General features: G+C 42.0%; 1 protein-coding gene across 2 annotated transcripts in view; it reads right to left on the bottom strand.

Moving 5' to 3' along the window:
* fam193a (family with sequence similarity 193 member A) overlaps positions 1 to 22,067 on the bottom strand; it is a 210,354-nt gene that overhangs the window by 44,777 nt on the left and 143,510 nt on the right. For both annotated transcript variants that reach the window (XM_072257597.1, XM_072257598.1), the window contains exons 4-10: positions 20,838 to 21,001; positions 16,234 to 16,401; positions 13,482 to 13,710; positions 12,768 to 12,892; positions 9,946 to 10,093; positions 3,028 to 3,105; positions 387 to 502 (exon numbers count right to left, since the gene is read on the bottom strand). In XM_072257597.1, the coding sequence (XP_072113698.1) occupies positions 387 to 502; positions 3,028 to 3,105; positions 9,946 to 10,093; positions 12,768 to 12,892; positions 13,482 to 13,710; positions 16,234 to 16,401; positions 20,838 to 21,001 (1,028 nt within the window). The remainder of the gene's footprint in view (positions 1 to 386; positions 503 to 3,027; positions 3,106 to 9,945; positions 10,094 to 12,767; positions 12,893 to 13,481; positions 13,711 to 16,233; positions 16,402 to 20,837; positions 21,002 to 22,067) is intronic.

The raw sequence follows: 22,067 nt of genomic DNA, 5'->3' as shown, positions 1-22,067 counted from the left end.
GCACGGACTCGTTGGGCCAGAAGGGTCTGTTACCGTGCTGTATCTCAAAATAAACAACCAACACAGTCTGAGTATGTGCTGGGGCAATCCACAAGTCCAGCACACACATCTGAGTGTGCTGATTGATGCAAACGACACGTGACAAATAAAATTAATCTTTAGCTTTCTTTAAAAACTTACAATGGAGTGGAGGATGAAAGATAGAAACCTGGGACAAAAAACAGCCAAAATAAATTGACTTCATCCTAACTGCAGTTTTAATTCTTTGATGAACCGAGCCTGAATTGGAGGCATGGAGATTCAGCCTTGTTTAATATATTGAAATCCCTCAACCTATCACTTGTTTAAAAAAAACTGCTTGAAGTGAATGCTCCCAGGACACTTACCTGCGCCTGTAGTTGCAGTTGGGACAATCAGGCATGCTCAGTCTTGATGACAACATATGCCTCATTGTATCTGTGAAATTATTTTCTCCAGTTAGTGCTTTCTTGCTGTTTGTAAGCTAGGGGTTGGGGGAAGAAGGGGAGGTAAACATTGTCAATTTAAATTTATAGAATCCAGAACACAACTAGAACAATTAGGAAAATCAAGGATAAGAGCTATTGCATGGTTACCTCCTCTAATGCTCAACATGGATTTCAGAAACAGGAGCGCTAATAGTGATCATTATAGGGGTATGACAGTGCGCTGTGTGTGAACTTCAAAGTTCAAAATTATCAAAGTACATACATGTCACCATATACTATCTTGAGACTCACTTTCTTGCAAGCATTCAGAAATGCAATAGAATCAATGAAAACCTACACAAAGACTGACATAACCAATGTGTGAAAGGCAAGATGATGAACCGAGTGATATAGTAGCCAAACATGCTGTAACACACAGTATGGTTGCACAAATAACACTAAATAAATTACCAGACAACACATACAAAATGCTAGAACTCAGCAGGCCTGGCAACATCTATGGGAAAGGGTATAGTCGACATAGTCGACATTTTGCGCCGAGGCCCTTCATCAGTTTCTCCAGTACGTTGTGTGTGTTGCCTGGATTTTCAGCATCTGCAGATTTTCTCATTTGAAATAAATTACCAGCTCATCTTCTGAAGAATAGTGCTAACTGAAAGGTTAACTTTGATTAGTCATCACCATGATGATGTGCCGTGTCCTATGATGTGGGTGAACATGGTCTTTTGACCATGACTGTTACTGGCAAATCTTTCTACAGAAGTGGTTTGCCACTGAGCAGTGTCTTTACAAGATGGGTGACCAAAGCCATAATCAATACTCCTCAGAGACAGTCTGCCTGGCATCAGTGGTCACATAAACAAACAGGTCTTGCAATATGCATCCACCACCTGCTCCCCTGGCTTCACGTGACCCTGATCCGCTGGGGCAGGGGAGGGGGTTAGGAAGGTGCCACATCATGCCCAAGGGTGACCTGCAGACTGGTAGAGGGAAGAAGCCTCTTGCACCTCCTTTGGTAGAGACATCTCCACCCACCACCCAATTATTCAGTAGCCAAATATTTAGCTACTCTTCGAATAGTAACTTCCAAGAGGTGTCAAATATGGGGATGAGCAAAACTTTCAAAGGACAATTTCTCAGAAATTAGTTGGAGTGCAGAAAATTAAAGAGGCAATCTTTAACTTTTATGGGTTAACTGTCATAATTTGCCACCCTATTTTTGGAAGGACATCAGGGACCATGGACAAAACATAGAAGAGATACATCAGGAATCTTCTGATTTTGAGAAGAAATTGGGAAAATGGAGTATTTTCAGTGGAACAAAGATAGCAGAAAATGCTGGCTGCGTAAAAACAGTGACTGATTCTGTGTTGGGCAATTGATTGAAGGTACAATTGCTCCACCACAATATGCTGAATTACATCCTTTGCAGAAAAGCATTTAAAATTTTACATCGACTTTAATGGGAGCCTTTACAGGGGAAATGGAAACAGGCTCAACATCGTCAGGTCTGCAGTTGAGAGACAGTGAGCAGTTTCAAGTTTCTCGGTACATACATTACTGAAGATCTCACTGAGACCGTATACAATGGCTGTGTGGCAAAAAAAAAAAGCACAACACCGTCTCTTCCACCTCAGGTGACTGAAGTAGTTCGGCATGAGCCCCCAAATCCTTAAGACCTTCTACAGGGACACCATTGAGAGGATCCTGACTGGCTGTATCACCGCCTTGTTCAGGAACTGTGCCAACCTTGATCACTGGGCACTACAGAGAGTGGTACGGACAGCCCAGCACATCTGTAGATGTGAACTTCTCTCCATTGAGGACATTTACAACAGCAGGTGCGTAAAGAAGGCCTGGAAGATCATTGGGGACACCAGTCACCCCTACCATAAACCGTTTCAGCTGCTTCCGTCTGGCAAATGGTACCGTAGCATTAAAGCCAGGACCAACGGGCTATGGACAGCTTGTTTCTATAAGCCAATAGACTTATAAATTCACCCGTCTGTATATTGCGGCAGAATCATAACACTAAGACTTTTATTCCCTCATGTTGTGGGAAAGATGTAAGATTTAAATAAATTTAATTTAATTGACTTTGGTATGATCACCCACATTTTCCCTGATCTTCAGGGTATGAGTTTTAAGCTTGCGTAGCAGTTGGCATAACACTATCACATTGCTAACAACTTGGGTTCAATTCCACTACTGTCTATAATGAACTTGTTTGCTCTTTCTGTGACTGCGTGGATTTCCCGCCCCCCCCCAACCCAAAGATGTACAGATCAGTAGGTTAATTGGTCACATGGGTGTCGTTGAGTGGCATGGGCTCATTGGATCAGAAGGGCTGAATTGCTCGACATTTATGGTTTTATGGTGAGAGGAAGTGCGTCAGTGGTAGGAACTGAGGTCCAGATATTCCTACTTCTTGTGTGAAATGTTCTCTAAATTTACCCCCAAATGGCTTTGTTGTTAATGTAGTGCCTTCCCCAATACCAGGCTATTCAGATTAGCAATGTCACATTATTTCTGGATTTAAAAGCCAGAACAGCCATTTTACCTGCTCTTCTAATAACCGGCGCTGTTTGAAGAACTCCCAGTCATCCTTTAACATTCGCTGCTTGGTTTTCATTGCAATCTAACAAACAAAAAGTATCAAGACATCAGACTTTGTCTGTCAATAATCTTTTCAAAATGAAGCAATGTCTGTTGATTCTATGTAACAATCTATGTAGCAGGTCCTGATGAATTAGTAATAGAACAAATTATCACCCTTGAAGATTATGAAATTGAAAAACTTACTGATTTAATCAATGACATTTATGAGACTGGAATAATACCAGAAGAGATGGAAAAAAAATCAGTATTTATCACTCTACCTAAGAAACCTGGAGCAATAGAATGTGAATTACATAGGACCATAAGTTTAATGAGTCATATCACCAAGATACTTCTAAGAATTTTGATGACAAGAACTAAAAGTAAAATACAAGCTGAAATAGGCAAAGAACAATGTGGTTTTGTGAAAGACAAAGGTGCAACAAATGCAATATTGATGTTAAGGATACTATCAGAACGAGCTATTCAAGTGCAAAAAGATTCGTTTGTTTTATCGACTACACTAAAGCATTTGATAAAACGAAGCACAATAAGTTATTTGAAATATTACAGAAAACTCTAGATCTAGATTCGAAACACCTCCGCCTAATCAGAAATCTGTACTGGGAACAAACTGCTGCTGTAAGAATAGATGGAGAAGTGAGTCAGTTTATGAAAATCAAGAGAGGTGTTAGACAAGGGTGTGTTTTCTCCCCTTGTTTATTTAATGTGTACAATGAAACAATATTACAAAAAAATGAGACATCTTGGGAATCAAAGTTGGCAGTGAAAACATCAATAATTTCAGATATACAGATGACACTGTGTTAATTGCAAGTACGGAGGAAGAACTACAAAACTTAATCGATATAATTGTTGAAGAAAGTGCAAAAATGGGTCTAGTTATCAATTGCAAAAAGACAGAATGTATGGTGATATCCAAAAAGAAGGAGAATCCTATCTGCAGGCTGAGAAAAATGGGCAAGACATAAAACAAGTACAGAACTTTTGCTACTTAGGGTGACATCAGATGGCAGGTGCGACGTGGACATCAAAGAAGAATAAGGCAAAAGACACCTTTACGAGAATGAAGAGTATACTGACCAATACTAAACTAGGCATGACAACCCGCCTCAGAGTACTGAAATGTTACATTTATTCTGTTATGTTATATGGCTCAGAATGTTGGACAATATCTAGTAACATGAGGAAACGAATTGTAGCAGCAGAGATGTGGTTTTTGAGGAGGATGCAAAGAATATCATAGACGAAACGAATATCTAACGAGGATGTCATGAACAGAGCAAACACAAAAAGAGAAATAATGCATGAGATCATGAAAAGGCAACGTAACTTCATTGGACATGTAAATAAGAAAGAAGAGATAGAATGCATGGAAATTATGGGAAAAATTGAAGGGAAGAAAGCAAGAAGAAGGCAAAGACAAATGATGATGGAGACAGCAGCCAGAGAACTGGAAATGAATACCAATGAATTGATCTATTTGACCCGACACAGGAGTGTGTGGGCCAAGGCAGTCTAAGCTCAAACTGGGCATGGCATCTGATGATGATGATGTATGTTGATATATGAACTTTGAAGATTAGCTCTATTTCCTCTATTGCTCCCTTTTGAAAAAGGTTTAAAACCAATGTGCTAATGATTTCAACTCTGCCATGAATGGTCCCAAGCTTGGCTGTGGAAGGAGGGGGTAGCAACCCAGAGCTACAGAAACACCAGAGCTTCCTTTGACTTCATCCCTGGGAGTGGAAGAATCTGAAGAGAATGAGCTACGCCATCACGGGTAAAGCCCTCCCCCCATCATTGAGTACATCTACACGAAATGCTGTCGCAGGAAAGCAGCATCCATCATCAGTAATCCCCACCGCACAGGACATAGTCTCTTCTCACTGCTGCCATCAAGAAGGTGGTACAGAAGCCTCAGGACTCACACCACCAAGCTCAGGAACACTTATTACCCCTCCACCATCAGGCTCTTGAACCAAAGGAGATAACTTCACTTGCCCCCTCACTGAACCTTAATCTTCCCTTAACCCTTCAGCTCACTTTCAAGGACTCTATCTCATGTTCTCAATATTAATTGCGTACTCATTTATTGTTTTTTTTCTTTTGTAATTGCACACCAATTGAATGCCCAAATTGGTGTGGTCTTTCAATGATTCTGTTATAGTTATTATTCCATAGATTTATTGAAAATGCCCACAAGGAAATTAACCTCAGATTTGTATATGGTGACATATATGTACTTTGATAATAAATCTACTTTGAACTTTTGGGATAGTTTGAAATACAGCGCAGGACAGAGGACTCTGATGAGCTGGCATTGGCAGCCCGTGCCCCAATTGTGGTGATGGACTGAAGAGTGGTAGTTAATGATTTCACTGCACTTTCTGAAGTGTTTTACTCTTCTTCCAGCAGATTACCCGGACACACATCTCAAAACACTTGCTGTGCACAATTTAAGCAGTATGTTTCACAGATTTTAATGGCAACTACACTTCAAAACTTAATTGGATATGATGCACTACGGGTAGCCAGATGAAAAGTACAAAATACATGTTTATATATACATTTCTGCATTGAAACAGCCCCAAAAAATGTCATTAAATGACTTCAAGTGTATTTATAAACAGGAAGGAAGGGATATTTTTAGCATCAGAAAGAGCATTAAAGAGATAAAATTGGAGAATGTACTAAGTATTCTTCAGATCAGGCAGCATCTATGCAGAGAGAAACAATTAATGTTTCAGGCCAGTCAAACAAGTTCTGGCAAAAGGTCATCAATTGTGAACATCAACCTTCCTATTTTCTCTGAGCTGAAGCTTATTAATAAAAGTTATCACCAACCTGATGGATCATTAGGTCAAAGCATCTACTCTGTTCTATTTTCACTGGAGTAGTTATTTTTAAAAATAAACAGATCACAAGAACTATTGAGTACTGAATCTAGATTTCAATCACAACTAAAATTATAGCACTGATATCACTCTGGTTTGTTTGATTGGTATTTTAAAAATCGTTGAATGGTTTAAATAAAATGAGATCTGTATTCTTTGTGAAAACGTCAAACGCAAGAGTTAGCATATATGAAAGAGTTGGAGACAAGAAGATGCAGATGCTGGAATCTACTATTGTTTTCCATTCTAAAAAATTGACTGCTCGGTTTTACTCAAGCCCTGTCTCAATCCATCTGCTTTACACCCCTTTCCTTTGCTCCAACTTCTAGTAATTACTCCCCCCTTCCCTCTGCCCATCACCTTCCTCTCATTCTCTTCCTCCTTCCCTTTCTCCCAGGGTCCACTCTCCTGTCCTACCAGATTCCTTCTTCAGCCCTTTACATTTTCCACCCATCACCTCCCACTTTTAACTTCACCCCCCCCACCCACTCAACTGGTTTCATCTATCACCTGCCAGTTTGTAGCGCCCCCCCCAACCCCCCACCTTGTTATTCTGGCTTCTTCCACTTTGGAGTCCTAATGAAGGATCAGTCCGAAACTTCAGATGTTAATCGCTCTCCAGAGATGTGTGTTTGTGTGTGTGCACGCCTCTCTTCTTCCACCACCACAACCCCCAACCCCGCTTTCCAGCATCTGTAGAATCTGCATTCATGAAACATTTGAGGTAAGAGCGTTAAAGTCAGAGGGGAAGCATTTAAAGGAAAAATATGTGAAGTAAGTTTTTATTTGAGATAAGAGTGGAAACTAACTGGTAGTGCTGTCAGGTGAGGTGAAACAGATACAAGACCAACATCTAAGAGGAGTTTATAGTCATACTTTATTGATCCCGGGGGAAATTGCAGGCACAGCATAGAAAGATTAGTTTAGGTCAGGAGTCCCCAACCTTTTTTGCACCGCGAACCAGCCGACCGGGCGGGGGGTGGATGTTCAAGTAGGGTTAAACTCACCTCAACATGTCTTTTTACAGTTAGGGTTGCCAACTTTCTCACTCCCAAATAAGGGACAAAAGTAGCAGTCAAATCCCAGGACACTTTACCCCAGGAAAGACAACCATGACCATGAAGCCTTTTGTGGGCACCTGTGTGCACATGCGCGTATGTGCCGATTTTCCCCCCACAAATCAGTTTTGCCTTCATCTTCCCGACAAGACTGTACATACATTATTTCTACTTTATATAGGCTGTGTATTTATCATATCATTCCTGCTTTTACCATATGTTAGTGTTATTTTACGTTTTATGTGTTATTTGGTATGATTTGGTAGGTTATTTTTTGGGTCTGGGAATGCTCAAAAATTTTCCCCAGATAAATTAATGGTAATTGCTTCTTCGTTTTACGCCATTCCTGCACGAAAAGTTTCATAGGAACGCTCTACTTTAGCAGGGGAAATACGGGACAAGGGCAGTCCCATATGGGACAAACCAACTTAGCCCAATATACGGGACAAATACAGGACAGTTGGCAACCCTATGTTCAAGTTCAACAGTGCGTGACAGGGAATAAGGAAAGATGCAGCTGACTCATATCGTTTCCTCACGGCCTGGTGGTTGGGGACCACTGGTTTAGGTTGTCATCATGGTCAGCACAGAAATGATGGGCTGAAGGGCTTTTCTGTACTGTACTGTTGCATTACAAAAGCAGCACAATACTGAGCTCTAGTGGCACAATCCTTGTCATAAATAAGTAATTCTACCCATTAGGATAACTACCGTAAATTCCAGTGTATAAGCTGAGAATATGGCCTTAAATTTTGGTCCTAAAATTAGGGGGTCGGCTTATACAGAGGGTGCCAACTTCGTTAAAACGATTACATGGAAGACAGGTCGTATTTATTGGCTGATTTTGAGTCAAATACAAAATACAAACGCTTATGAAATTAACACAAAAGATCTACAAAACACTCAGTTTCTCAATTTACTTGTACACACTGTTGTCATCAAATGTTCAGAGCTTGAAACTCTCACACTCTTCATTATCTGACTCTCTGAAAGTCACGTCCTATTCTTTGGCAGTCACCATATCATCCTAAGGATTCTGCTTCAACATCGTCACTTGCAGCTTTACTGGCTGCCAAACCTCCATCGTCTTCTTCCCAAAGCAAATGATCTTCAGTGCCATCCAAAGCATTGCTGATGCTGCACTTCTTGAAGGCCTTCACAATGCACTTGGCCTTCATCTCCTCCAACGATTGCACTACCCACTCGCAAACTGCAGCTAGAGATGCTGCCCTCATATTTCCCGCTGGAGTGAATGACTGATTTCTGGACATCATCCATTCGTTCCACTGTCGATGCATGAATTCTTTGAATGGTTTGTTTAAACTCACATCTAGTGGTTGGAGCACGGACGTCAAACCACCGGGGATGACTGCAATGTCCGTATTTTCAGCTTTCAATGCTGCTTTTGTCTCACCTGACAAGTGCGCTTTGAACATGTCCCAGACAAGTAGCGACTTTTCCTTCCTGAAACCTTCGGGACGTCGACGCTACAACTCTTTAACCCACTTCATCTGTCCAGCCGCGTTCTTGAATGTAAACAACAACATCCCGCTGGGATTTTTCTTTCTTTGGGAATGTTTTCCTCTTAAAAATCACCATCGGTGGTAGTTTGATCCCATCAGCCAAACACGTTAACACGACAGTAAAATGTTGCTTCTCTTGTCCAGTTGTTTTGACAAGGACTGTTTTCTCCCCTTTCTGACTGACAGTGCAGTTGCCAGCAAAATCAAAGAACATTGGTGTCTTGTCCACGTTACCAATTAGTGAGAGTGGGTAAGAATGTGCCTTTCGATGCTTGATCACAAGCAATTGGAAGGCCGTAATCTTATTCTCAAGGTCACTCAGCAACTTCTGCGCAATCTTTGTTTTTTGTCTCAACACCAAGATCACGTCTATTCATAAATTGGGTGCACCAACTTCGCGCAGCTTTGAAATTTTCGTGGACCTCACGGTGTTTTTCAACCCCTTTCAACGCTTGAATTTGAATCATTTCTCTGGTCACAATGTATCCAGACAATGGCTGGTGATTCACCCACCCTAAAACTTTTTCTTCCAGTTCTGGCCACTGGCATGTTTTCCCACGGTTTGCACATTTCATCTTTGGCATTTCCCACAGCGTGTCCTCTGCCTTTCTCCACTCTCTCACTTGTTTCTCATTTACACTTAACTTCTTAACAGCTGCAGAATTATTCGTTCCTTTAGCAAAATCAACAACCTTCAGCTTGAAGCCAGCATCATATCGCATTCGTTTTAATCTTTTGTACATGGTGGTCGCAAACTCAATACTGAGTACACGTAATGATCCCGCCACCACGTGTTATGTTTTTAGCGATAGGCACTAAATGGTTTCCCAGGGGTTACATTTCAGAGGATTCTTTACCATTGGGAACCTAATCCAAAACTTCCCTCCCTGATTTACTTATTAAGAATTCGCTTATAATGCTCTACAATGTGTAGGCCTACTTTCTTAGCAGGTACTGGTTCACAAAATTTTCAGGTCCCGGATCCGGAAAAGCTGAGTACTGGCATGTGAGATCTTGTGATCTTTTCTGGTTAAATTAAAAACCTCTATAAAAGGGGTCAGCTTATACAAAGGTAACATGAAAAATCACTTTTTTAACCTTGAAGATGGGGGGGAGGGGGGGTGTTGACTTATACTCCTAGTCGGCTTATACACTGGAATTTACTGTACCTTGTTTTAACACATTAACATAAAATTCAAGTTTCAGAGGAATTGCAAGCTAATTCATTACATTTGGACACATTGCTTGTTTAGCTCAAGTACATAACAGATGCTGTTACACTGTACCTAAGCTGACTGGGCTAAACAGGAATTGACACCACCTTATTTTGGTCGTTCTGAAAACTGAAGCAGCAAAGGTATTTCAATGAAGAAAGTCTCACCTGTTCATCCACATAATCATCTATTCGCTTTTGGCATTCCAACCACTCTGCTGCAACTCGTCTCATCTCTTGGTCCATCTGGAGGTATCGTTGTAGTAATGTACTATACATGTCCTCACTGTACGTATCGTGAGATGCCGTACCCAGCCTTAAAGGAGATCAATCAACACAAAGAACTTTAGTACCGTACATGCAACAACTGCTCAAAAACAAAGGGCCCGCCCACTGTTTGCATCTAGTGGCAATGCCAACTCCTGGTGGGTACTCCAGAGACATTTTCCAACCAAATTGAAAGTAACACGATACTGACTACAAAGGCAATTCGTAGCTAGAGTTTAGTATCCTGTGCACAACGCAGGAGAAAATTAAAGTTGCAGACAATTGCAGGGTAAAAAGAGGAGCGTGGTAAGGGGAAAAAGAATTGGATGGCTCATTCCAAGAGCTAAAGTGAGCACGAAGAGCACTCATTCTCTTATGTCTGAAGGGTTATGATGAAATACGGACAATATTGAAGCATGGTGATTCTCTCCTCAAATGCACTCAAAAGTTGTGTTTAACATCTCATGAATTACATCAACATGTCTGTGGAGGAATACTGCTGACTGGCACTTTCCAGACCAAGTGGAGGTTCAAATCAAAACCATAAGGTGAATTGGAAATCAGCAGGTAGGTGGATGGAACCCCAAGTCCGCAAATCTCTGTGAGTCTACTGGGGAAGTCAAAGGCCCAATACCTGCGAACCTACAAGTCAACTTGAGACTGGATGGCAGAGATAACCCCTCCTGGGGTTTTGTGTGCAGTGAGTGGGTGTGAAGGGAGGGACCAATGAGGCCTGTTTTGTTGTTGTTGCTCAGTATGTTCTGTTTTTTTTTGTTTTGTTTTGTGTGGTTTTGCAGAGTATTGTGGCCATGCTATATTGGCTCCAGAATGTACAGCAACACTTACGGGCTGTCCCCGGCACATCCTTGTATGTGTTGGTTTTTAAAACAAATTATATATTACAAATTCAAACAACAGGAATTCCGCAAATGCTAGAAATTCAAGCAACACACATCAAAGTTGCTGGTGAACGCAGCAGGCCAGGCAGCATCTCTAGGAAGAGGTACAGTCGACGTTTCAGGCCGAGACCCTACGTCAGGACTAACTGAAGGAAGAGTTAGTAAAAGATTTCAAATCTCCTACTAACTCTTCCTTCAGTTGGTCCTGACGAAGGGTCTCGGCCTGAAACGTCGACTGTACCTCTTCCTAGAGATGCTGCCTGGCCTGCTGCGTTCACCAGCAACTTTGATGTGTGTTGCACATATTACAAATTACTATGTTTTGATATACATCTGATAAATAAATCTGAGTCTGCAGAAGTACATACTAAGGGACACACTGAAGCTTGGTGTAGCCACCACAAGGGTTCAGTGGGGAAGGACCACAGTATGGGGTTCTTCCATTACTGGACAGTCAGGGACTAGGTTCAGTGAGGAAGCCCCTCAATTACGGTAGTAGTGTGCAACCCCAGGGGACCATATGAGTTGGCAACAGTCCTATTCCCTGTTCCTATTTAACTATTTTTCCCCGGGATCAATAAAGTATGACTATGACTATTGGTTTTAAATATATGAAATAGGTGAGGAGGCCTGCAGACTTTATTTGTAACGCAAGACGAACCACAAGTTATGAAATCTAAGGATCCAGTCTTTAAAGCTGTCCCCACCCTCCAGACACTTATTAAACTTTAACTTTTCCTTTTCTCTCCCCAGAAACATAACTTTTTGAAAAATAGAACAACCTTCCCCTCTTCAGAAGTATATCTAATTATTTCTCATCTACAAATGCCAAAATCAAAGCAGGTCATAGAGCGTCTGTTGGAAGAGGAACAATTAACTTTTCAGACTGAAAAATTAACAGTTTCTCCTTCCACAAATGCTGCCTGACCAGCTGATCATTTCCAACATTTTGTCTTCGTTTCGGATTTCCAGCACTGGCTAGAAATACCTTCAAGGTAAGACAATAGAAAAACATAGAAGGAAGTTTCTAATAAAAATGGTGCCTGACACAAATAGAATACAGCACAGAAACAGACCTTTCAGTCCAACAAGCCTGTGCCAAACTGTGATTCTGTTGAATCCCATTGACAAGCACCTGGACCTCCATACCCCTCCCTTACTTATCTTAAATGTTGCAATAGAACCCATATCCATCACATCGCTGGCAGCTCATTCCACACTTAAACCACCCTTTGAATGAAGTAGCACCTCCTCAGGTTCCCCTTAAGTGCCTCACCTTTCACCCTTAACCTATGACCTCTAGTTCTACCATCACTCAACCTCAGTGGAAAAAGCTTGCTTGCACTCAACTTATCTATACCCCTCATAATTTTGTATACCTCTATCAAATCTCCCCTCATCCTTCTATGTTCCATAGAATAAATTTCTAGCCTTTACCTACCTTTCAACTCAGGTCCTCAAGTCCCATCAACATACTTCTAAATTTTCTCTGCACTCTTTCAATCTTAATGAAATCTCTTCTGTTGGTAGGTGACCAGAACTGCAGATAATACTCCAAGTTTTCCCTTACCAAAGCCTTGTGCAATTTCAATATAATATCGTAAATCCTCAGCCCAATACCAATGAATGAAACCTAATATGCCAAAAGCTCTCTTTACGACACTGTCTAATTGTGGTGCCACTTTCAAGGAATTATGCTGAATATTTAAGGGTGAGTTAAGGGTGAATATTTGTTGAATACAGATCCAAGATGAAAATATAGAGCAGAACAAAATAATGTATATACAAAATAATCACATTCGAAGCCGGCAAAGGAAAGCTTACCGAAGTTGTGCTACTAGTGACGGTAGGCTACTTTGCAGAAGTGACTCAGAGAACACCAAGTTTTCAAATAGGTGCTTATTATGAAGTTCCCATGTCACTTGGAATTTCTTCAAATGTTCACTTTCCTGTCAAAGAAAACAAAGACGACATCCAGAATTACTGTGAAAGTTGCTTCCAAAGTGCAGTGGATTTGATCGCACAGGGATTTAAACACTGGTCTCCGGAAAGATGGCTCAAGTTCAGTTCTATTGACAAGGGGTGTATCAAAAATCCAAAAGGGCTCAACTAGCTTCAGTTCTGCCAGTACCAGGTTGAAAATACTTCTAATTTTTACTTAGGGACATAAGCATGGTAACAGGCCTTCCCAGCTCAGCGAGCTCGTGCCACCCAATTACACCCAGGTGACAAATTAACCCACATATCTTTGGAATGTGGGAGGAAACCCATGCGGTCACGGGAGAACCTACACATTCTTTACAGACAGCAATGGGACCTGGGCTGCTGATGTTGGTAATAGCTTTACACTAACCATTACGTACTGTGCTTTCCCCCATTAAACTGCTACTTGGTCACTGTGGAGCAGGAATGTAATTCTCATCACATTCACACCATCAGCAGCACATCTGCTGGCTCAATTTGACCAACCGACCTTTCCCAGTATGTTAACGATTGTAAAAATATTTTTGACGGCAATGCCGTGATTCTGCAACTTACCAGCGTGATGAGGAAGGTGCTGATTGTGCGAGCAGCTTGACAGAGTGCACTGTATTCCTCCAACAGGAGTGAGATGAATTGATGAGCTTGTGGTGGGCCCTGCACCACAGTTGCGACTTTGGATCCCATTGACAGATGTCGAAGCAAGCGTACCTTCATTTCTAGAACATACTCCCTAGCCTGTTGCTCCAAACGCTGGTATAGCTGGTAGGGATCACGCTCACATAACCTAAGGCCAAGAAAATAAATGCATATGAACAGAACAATAAAGCACTGGATGACACAGGCCATTCAGCCTATGATGTTGTGCCACTCGATGCCAATCTATAACAAATCTCCTCCTCCTGTGTATCATCCAAGTCTCTCCATGCAAACTCCACCAAACTGGCTGCTTCCACTACTGCCCCAGTAGCCTATTCCAGCACCAGAGAGTGTATACCACTCTCTGCATAAAAGAACAACTTTTCCTTCACATCACCTTTAAACTTACTCCTATAACCTTAAAAGCACATTCTCATGTTAAACTACCCTGGGGAAGAGATTCTGACCATTTACCTATGCCTCTCAATTTAAAAAAAAACATCCAATCAGGTCTCTCCAAAGAGACCAAATTTATAAGCAACCAAATTTATCTAAACTTTTCTTATATTACAAGTCAATTTTTTTTAAACATTTAAAAATTACATTTGGTCTTTTGCATACAAATCATTAAGCCAACTCCAGTAACACAGGGGACTTTGGAAATAAAATGCCATTTACTTAGACGCTTAACTTTCGGTTAAGATGGCGCCACTGAAGATGTGCAACAGCTAAGTGGTAGTTTGAAAGCAAAGGAAGCAAGTGAAGGTAAAGCAACACACACAAAAATTGCTGGTGAATGCAGCAGGCCAGGCAGCATCTATAGAAAGAGGTGCAGTCGACATTTCAGGCCGGGACCCTTCGTCAGAACTAACTGAAAGAAGAGATGTTAAGAGATTTGAAAGTGGGAGTGGGGAGGGGGAGATCCGAAATGATAGAAGACAGGAGGGGAGGGATGGATCTAAGAGCTGGAAAGTTGATTGGCAAAAAGGATACAGGCTGGAAAAGGGAGAGGATCATGGGATGGGAATCCTGGAGAGAAAGAGGTGGGCAGGGGAGCCCGGAGGGTGGACAGCAGGCATGGAGTTATAGTGAGAGGGACAGAGGGAGAAAAAAAGAGAGAGAAAAAATATACTAAATAAATAAATAAGAGATGGAGTGGGAAGGGGAGGAGGGGCATTAACGGAAGTTAGAGAAGTCAATATTCATGCCATCAGGTTGGAGGCTACCCAGACGGAATATAAGGTGTTGTTCCTCCAACCTGGGTGTGGCTTCATCTTGATAGCAGAGGAGGCTGTGGATAGACATGTCAGGATGGGAATGGGATGTGGAATTAAAATGTGTGGCCACTGGGAGATCTTGCTTTCTCTGGCAGACACGGCGTAGGTGTTCAAAGGCAAAGCAAATTTGCAGCATGTGCCCCGCTGGTGCGCTGCAAAATTGACACGCTTGGAATTGGAGCCATGCTGGTTGGAGTGAACAATTCAGAACATTGAACTTAACTTGGGTATGAGGATGGATCATTCTAAATGCCAAGCCGAATTTGGGGGAGGGAGGGTCAAGAACAGCTTCTTCAACAGCAAAATCCAGGTCTGAAGTGAATAGATGGCTAGCATGTTCAAGGCCCAGAGTGACTTGCAGCAGCAAGGCTAGGGTCCTAATGGGAGGTACAATCCACAATTTGGGCAATCTAACTACCGGCCCATATGAACTGGAAAGGCAGGGTGTCGGAAGTCAGGCAAAGTTAGATCGCTCGGGTCACCAAGACGATTTGAAGAGGTCAAGAACAGCTCCTTCGACAGCAAAATCTTGGCGGGTCCTGGGTCCAGGTGCAAAGTTCAGGCAATTTAAACACTGGCCCAAATAGTCTGGGGCTTCTCTCCCTGCAATGCTAAGTTAGCCTGTGAAACTATGCTTTGTGTCTGTGAACTTTGCAGCGATTTGTCCCACTAAATTGATGAACTGAATACTGTGGCTTTGGGCCTATTCCGGGGATTTGGATCTGAAGACTCAGTTTGGTTTGGAAGGCTGCTATTGTTGCTCGCTTCCACTGTTTATATGATTTGTGTTTTTTTCCTTCTCCTCTTTCTCTGTGGGCACGGGGGGGGGGGGGGCGCTGGTCTAATTTTTTAAAAACTGGGTTCTTTTGGGTTCTTTGCTTTGCGACCGCCTGTAAGCAAACAAATCTCAGGGTTGTATAATTTATACCTTCTTGATATTAAATACACTTTGAACAGGCTACACCCATGTAATCCAGAGTTAAATTCAGATGGATTTAGTCCAGAATTAAGGTAGCTCTAGTTCCACATACAGTAGCATTTTGCTGAATTAAGTGTTAGCACGAGAGTTAATACAGCTACCCATTCAAAACAGAGCTCACTAATGAGTAGCGGTACAAGACATCCATTGGCAGAACCTAAATGTGAGGGGAATTGATATAAAAACACAAAAACGCTCATATTTGAAATAAAATTGTGAGATTTGGTACACGAGGGATAAAAGCTTTTTCCTACCTGCATTTAAAAGGTACCTGATTGACACCAAACCCGTGAGGATGTACAACAGATTAATTTGTTCAATATTAATAACTCTAGGTGCTGCACAAATGCCACTAAGTTTGCCACAAAATTTCATAAATTAAACATTTGATGAATTAGAATTGACAAGTTCTTACCTGTCTACTAATTCTTTCATTCCCTCCTTATCTGGAACCAGCGACTGGTCCTGATCGTCAGCCAGCGGCGTTCCAGCTTGTCGATAGATACATCGAACCATATAACGTACCTCCGACCAATAATGCTGAAGCTGCTGAGATTCCCGTTCATTCTCTGCTGATATTTCTCTGCAAAAGAATCAAGCGCATCTTAGACCACAAGACACAGGAGCATAAACAGGCCATATGGCCTATTAAGTCTGTTCCGTCATTCCATCATGGCTGATTTAATATCCACTAAACCCCATTAACCCCACGTGGGCATGTGGCCAAGTGGTTAAGGCATTGGACTAGCGACCTGAAGGTCATGATTTCGAGCCCCAGCCGAGGGAACGAGTTGTGTCCTTCAGCAAGGCACTTACCGATCACACATTGCTCTGCAACGACACTGGTGCCAAGCTGTATGGGTCCTGGTGCCCTTCCCTTGGACAACACTGGTGTCGTGGAGAGGGGAGACTTGCAGCATGGGCAACTGCTGGTCTTCCATACAACCTTACCCAGGCCTACACCCTGGAGAGTGAAGACTTTCCAGGCACAGATCCACGGTCTCGCAAGACTAACGGGTGCCCTTACTAACCCCATTATCCTCACTAACTTTGACACCCTGACTAATAAAGAACCGATCAACTTCCGCTTTAAATATACCCAATGACTTGGCCTCCATTGCTGCCTGTGGCAATGAATTCACCAGATTCACCACCTATGGCTGAAGAAATTCTTCGTCTCTATTCTGAATGGATGTCCCTTTATTCTCAAGCTGTGCCCTCTGGTCCTAGACTCTGTCACTATTGGAAACATGCTCGCTATGTCCATTCTATCTTGGACTTCCATTATTCAATAGGTTTCAATGAAATTCCACACCCCTCCCTCATTCTTCCAAACTCCAGCAAGTACTCGCCAGAGCCAACTTGATGGCGGAATAGATACAGAACAAAATAAGATCCTTCTACAAGTCCTTAAATGCAGCTCTTCTGACTCCCATTCTGAGGTACTGGCTCACCAAGTTAGAAGGTAATTTGGGAAAATCATCTGCTACAAGACTTTTTATCCCTTTGAATACGGAGAAAAACACACACCCGAGGTGTTAACCTAACGTAAAGATTTAACAAAGTGGAAAGGGAAAAAAAAAAGTACCTGCTGTGAAGGGAGAGGCAAAAGAATGGAAGCAAACGTAGGAAATAGGAATAGACAACAGAATTCCATAAATCCACTCCACCATGGAGTATCCCATCTTGGCCTTGACCCCATATTTGGGCATGGTCAATACAGAGCAATGATAGGAGACACTCTTGAGACAATCAGCTCAAGTTCAGAACTGCTGCTTTAAAGAACGTTTTAATGGAAGTGGAGAGAGGCAGATCACATGTCTGGTCAACAGATATGCTCAAAACTGAGCAGCACGTATTTCGGATTAACATTCAATACCTCCTAGTCAATCAGAACAAGTCCCCCTTCTTTATTCATGATCAACACACACTTCCCTTCCTTCCAGGTAAATATCTGCTCTCATCCACCACCACCATCCACTTTTCATCTTACTTCACATTCCTCTTACCTCTCTTCCCTCCCCAGGCAAATATTCACACTTGCCACCAACACTTACTGTCCAGGTTAACACCTGGTCTTTCCCCTCTGTCCCTTCTCCATTCTGGTCAATTGCCACATCTGCCCCTGACCCCAATATCTCTGCCCTTTGCCCAGGCCCTATGTTCCATCCCAATCCTCCAAGTCAACGACTCTCACACCCCCCAGCTTGACACCCACCACTCCAAATGAGATACTGCCAATTAACCCTGCACTCGAGACGAGGAGCTTCAGTTTTTACATTCACTATCCCAGCCCATCAAATTTGACATTAACACTTGTCACTTCAAAATCTGCAACTCTAGATCAATAAATTCTTCAGCAACATCAACACAACAGCGACCTCACTATTTTGGTTCAACACAGACTAGATTAATATCTTAAGCCACTCAGATTACACACATAATGCTTCAGCCCTTTTTAAAAATTTATCTATTCCAAAAACAATGATGGAAAGGAAATACCTTGCTGAGACAAGACCTACCCCAATTCTATCATCAGCACACTGTATATTTGTATGTTCTACCAGCATGAAACATTAACACAGCAGTTGGTTTCTTGCTGACGCTCTCTGTGCACAAGAAGAAAACCTATTGTATTGAAGTATCATTATCTCCAAGGTTCCAAAAGCAATAGGCAATTCTCATGTATTTTTTCTCCTTCGCCTTCACTTAATATTCTCCACAAAACTTCAGTGCAGTGGCTTGTGCTGGCAGTAATACAGGAAAGGGCGCACATCAAGTAAAGCAGCACTATTTGGCCATTTGCTGACAAATACTTTATTTTATTTAGCGATACAGCGCAGAGTGGACCTTTCCGGCCGTTCAAGCCACGCTGTCCCAGCAACCCTGACAAACCCAATTAGCCCTAACTCAATTGTGGAACAAATTACAATGATTAATTAACCTACCTGGTATACCTTCAGACTGTGGGAGAAAACTGAAGCACCCAGGGAAAACCCACGCGTTCCCCAGGGAGGGCATGAAGACGACATAGAGATGCGACCGGAACTGAATTCTGAACTCTGGAAGTCTGATCTTGCTAACAATGTCTTGCTAACCCTACGCTACTGTGGGTTAATAACTTGTGTTTATGAAATTAACCCATCATTAATGGGGCAGAACAGTAGCGTAGTGTGACCACGTGGGTTTCCTCTTGGTACTCCAGTTTCTTCCCTCATTCCAAAGATGCATGGGTTAGCAGGTTAATTGATCACATGGGTGCAAATGGGCCGAACAGGCTCATTGGGCCGGAAGAGCCTGTGACTGTGCTTGACCTCTAAATAAATAAAAATAATTTATTTGAAAAAGGAACAAGGAGAAAAGGTAGATTTTCAGGAAAATATTTTTCCAACAATTGGGCAGATTCAGCTGGCTTTCTCACCATCAAGGAGGTAAATCAAGACTGCTAAGAACGCTAAGATTTTCAAATTATTCCTTAAACCAAATTTAGGGGCAAAAGAGGAATTACAGGGAACACACACAAGATGCTAGAGGAACTCAGCAGGCCAGGCAATATCAATGGAAAACAGTATAGTCAACATTTCAGGCCAAAACCCTTCAGCAGGTCTGGGCCCAGAATGTTGACTGTTTACTCTTTTTCCATCAATTCTGCCTGGCCTGCTGAATTCCTCCAGCATTTTCAAATCAAATCAAGTTTAATTATCATTCAAACCATACATAAACACATCTGAATGAGACAGTATTCCTCTGGGGAAACGGTGCAAAACATTCAAAAACAAAAGTGAGTAACAAATTCAAAGGTGCATATTCACTGACAAAAATTACACATATTTTGTCCAGGACCCTGAGTGAAAATATCCGGCAACTGATGGTGCAGGTGCACGCATTCCAGCCTGTCATTCCAATGTTCGAACAAGGGAGGGCAGTACCAACAGGCAAGGGCAGGCCCCAGCCGAGCTCAACCACGCTGTAATGCTTCCACAGCTCTCACCAGGTCTGCAGCAGCAGGCAAATCTAAGGCTACACAGCTCCCATGTTCACTGCTCCTCCACCAGACAAGGGTAACAGGCCTGCAGCAACTTACATTATCACTATCCAACAGAATCTTGTGATTGCAAGTGAAATGTCCAAGACAATCTCCCAGGATTATGCTGCACCATCTCCAATGCCACCGAGTAGCGGACAGCAACACGGACTTCAGCCAGGTCAGCTCCTCTGAATCCAAACTGGTTCCTCTAACACCTCAGCCAATTCCTTCTCCACCATTCCAGCCTTGGCCAACTCTCCCACCATCACCAGTACAGCAACTCCAATCAACAAACAACTCACTAATGGAGTAGCCCTGCAGTACCCGATGTTCTTGAAGTAGAGTTGTGTTTGGATCGTAAAAACAAATTTTATATAGGAAAAAAGCACCTTTGGTTGGCCCTCAAGAGGCCACAGCGTTCACACACGTCACCATTTTACTGGAAGTCTTACTTGGATTTCTGGCATTTGCAGATTTTTTTTTTTTGTGTTTGAGGAATTGTAAGGATTTAGTCTAGATCTAATTCAGACAAACTTCTTACTAAATCCACCATCACATGACCCATAAAGATTGGATTAGAAAAGTGTCTTGTTTGCTTCATCATTTCTGGTTAAAGAAAACTACTACATTAGACTCAAAAAAATGTTCAGTAGTTTAAAAACAGTGACGTTTCTTGCATGCAAAGGCCATCGAAAATAGTTACTTCATTTACTAGAGTTTTTAATTCTCTGAGTTCACTGAAGCATAATTTTATTGTAAGTGTGAAGAAAGGGATTAGTGATGCACTGACATCAATATCAAACTACAAAACTTCAACTACCTTCAACACATCACACAGGTAAAAATGTTTCTCTGAATAACCTGAGGCAACTGCCTCTCAGTGCCTTGCTGAAGAAACTATTTTTCGCGTCTGAATCTTTCAGAGTGAAAGCACATCATCTGATAGTATGGGAGAGAATATTTTCCCTTGAATAATCTTGACAACCACTTACCTTCGCTCATTGCATGCTTCACAGTTGCAAGCAATTTCTGAAGCTGCAGGGGCATTGACATCTGTACCAGGTACAGACTGAGCTCCAACAGCCAGTCTTCCACCTATTGAGTCCTGGGGTGCTCCATTGTTAGCCATTGGCATATGCAATAGGAAGTCTTGATTCTACACCCACAGAGAGGAAAAAAAAACAATTAAAATAGACTCAGTTTTTCAATAATGACAAACTTATAAAAATTTGGAGTAACTCAGCAAGTCAGGCAGCATCAATGGAGCAGAATAAACAGTCAACGTTTTGGGCAGACTCACCAGGACCTTGAAGGTCCTGAGCCCAAAGTGTCGACTGTTTATTTCTCTCCATGGATGCTGCCTGGCCTGCTGAGTTTCTCCAGCATTTTGTGTGCTGTTTAGGATTTCCAGCATCTGCAGAATCTCTTGTGTTAATATAACAATGCTTATAAACGATTAGCAAAGCTCTTGACAAAATCCCTCATGGCAAGTGAATTCAGAAGATCAAAGCACACAGGATCTATGAAGACTTTAAAATTGGCTTGGCCACAGAAGATAGTGGAGGAGGGGAGTTATTCTGTCTGAAGACCTGTGACCAGCAATGATTTTTGTGGAACAATGCTGGACCATCTGCTATTCATTTCACATTATATAAATGATTTGGATGAAAGTTTAGGTGGACTGATTACTAAGTGTGCAGGCAACACAAAAAAATTAGTAGGGGAATTGCAGACACACCCAGCCCTAAGACACTGGGCAAAATCATTTGATTCCTAACAATTAGTTTGTTGATCATTCCAGAATGTTTCTCTGGTGCTTCCTGCTCTCTCCCCTCTCCCTTCCCCTTTTCCCAACCATGATTCCCCTCTCCGTCCACATTAGAGACTCATCAGAATCAGGTTCACCATCATTCACATACATCATGAAATTTGTTTTTATTTGCAGCAGCAGTACAGTATAATACATTAAATTATTATAATGCTGTACAAAAGTCTTAGGCATATATATGTAGCTGGAGTGCCTAAGGCTTTTGCACAATACTGTATGAGGCATTCTACCTACCCACAGACAAGCAGATAGGCACTTAAATCGCGATGTCAGGGGAGAAGGTAGAAGCAGATATAGCAATGCTTAGCAGGGAATTAGATGGACACATGAACAGCTAAGGAAAGGAAAGATATAGACAATGTGCAGATGGGTGTTCCGTTCAAGGTTTTATTGA

The sequence above is a fragment of the Mobula birostris genome, chromosome 5 (assembly GCF_030028105.1).
Source record: "Mobula birostris isolate sMobBir1 chromosome 5, sMobBir1.hap1, whole genome shotgun sequence".
In the NCBI taxonomy this organism is placed as follows: domain Eukaryota; kingdom Metazoa; phylum Chordata; class Chondrichthyes; order Myliobatiformes; family Myliobatidae; genus Mobula; species Mobula birostris.
Note: the sequence above shows the minus strand (reverse complement) of the source record. Positions and strands in the feature narration are given on the sequence as shown.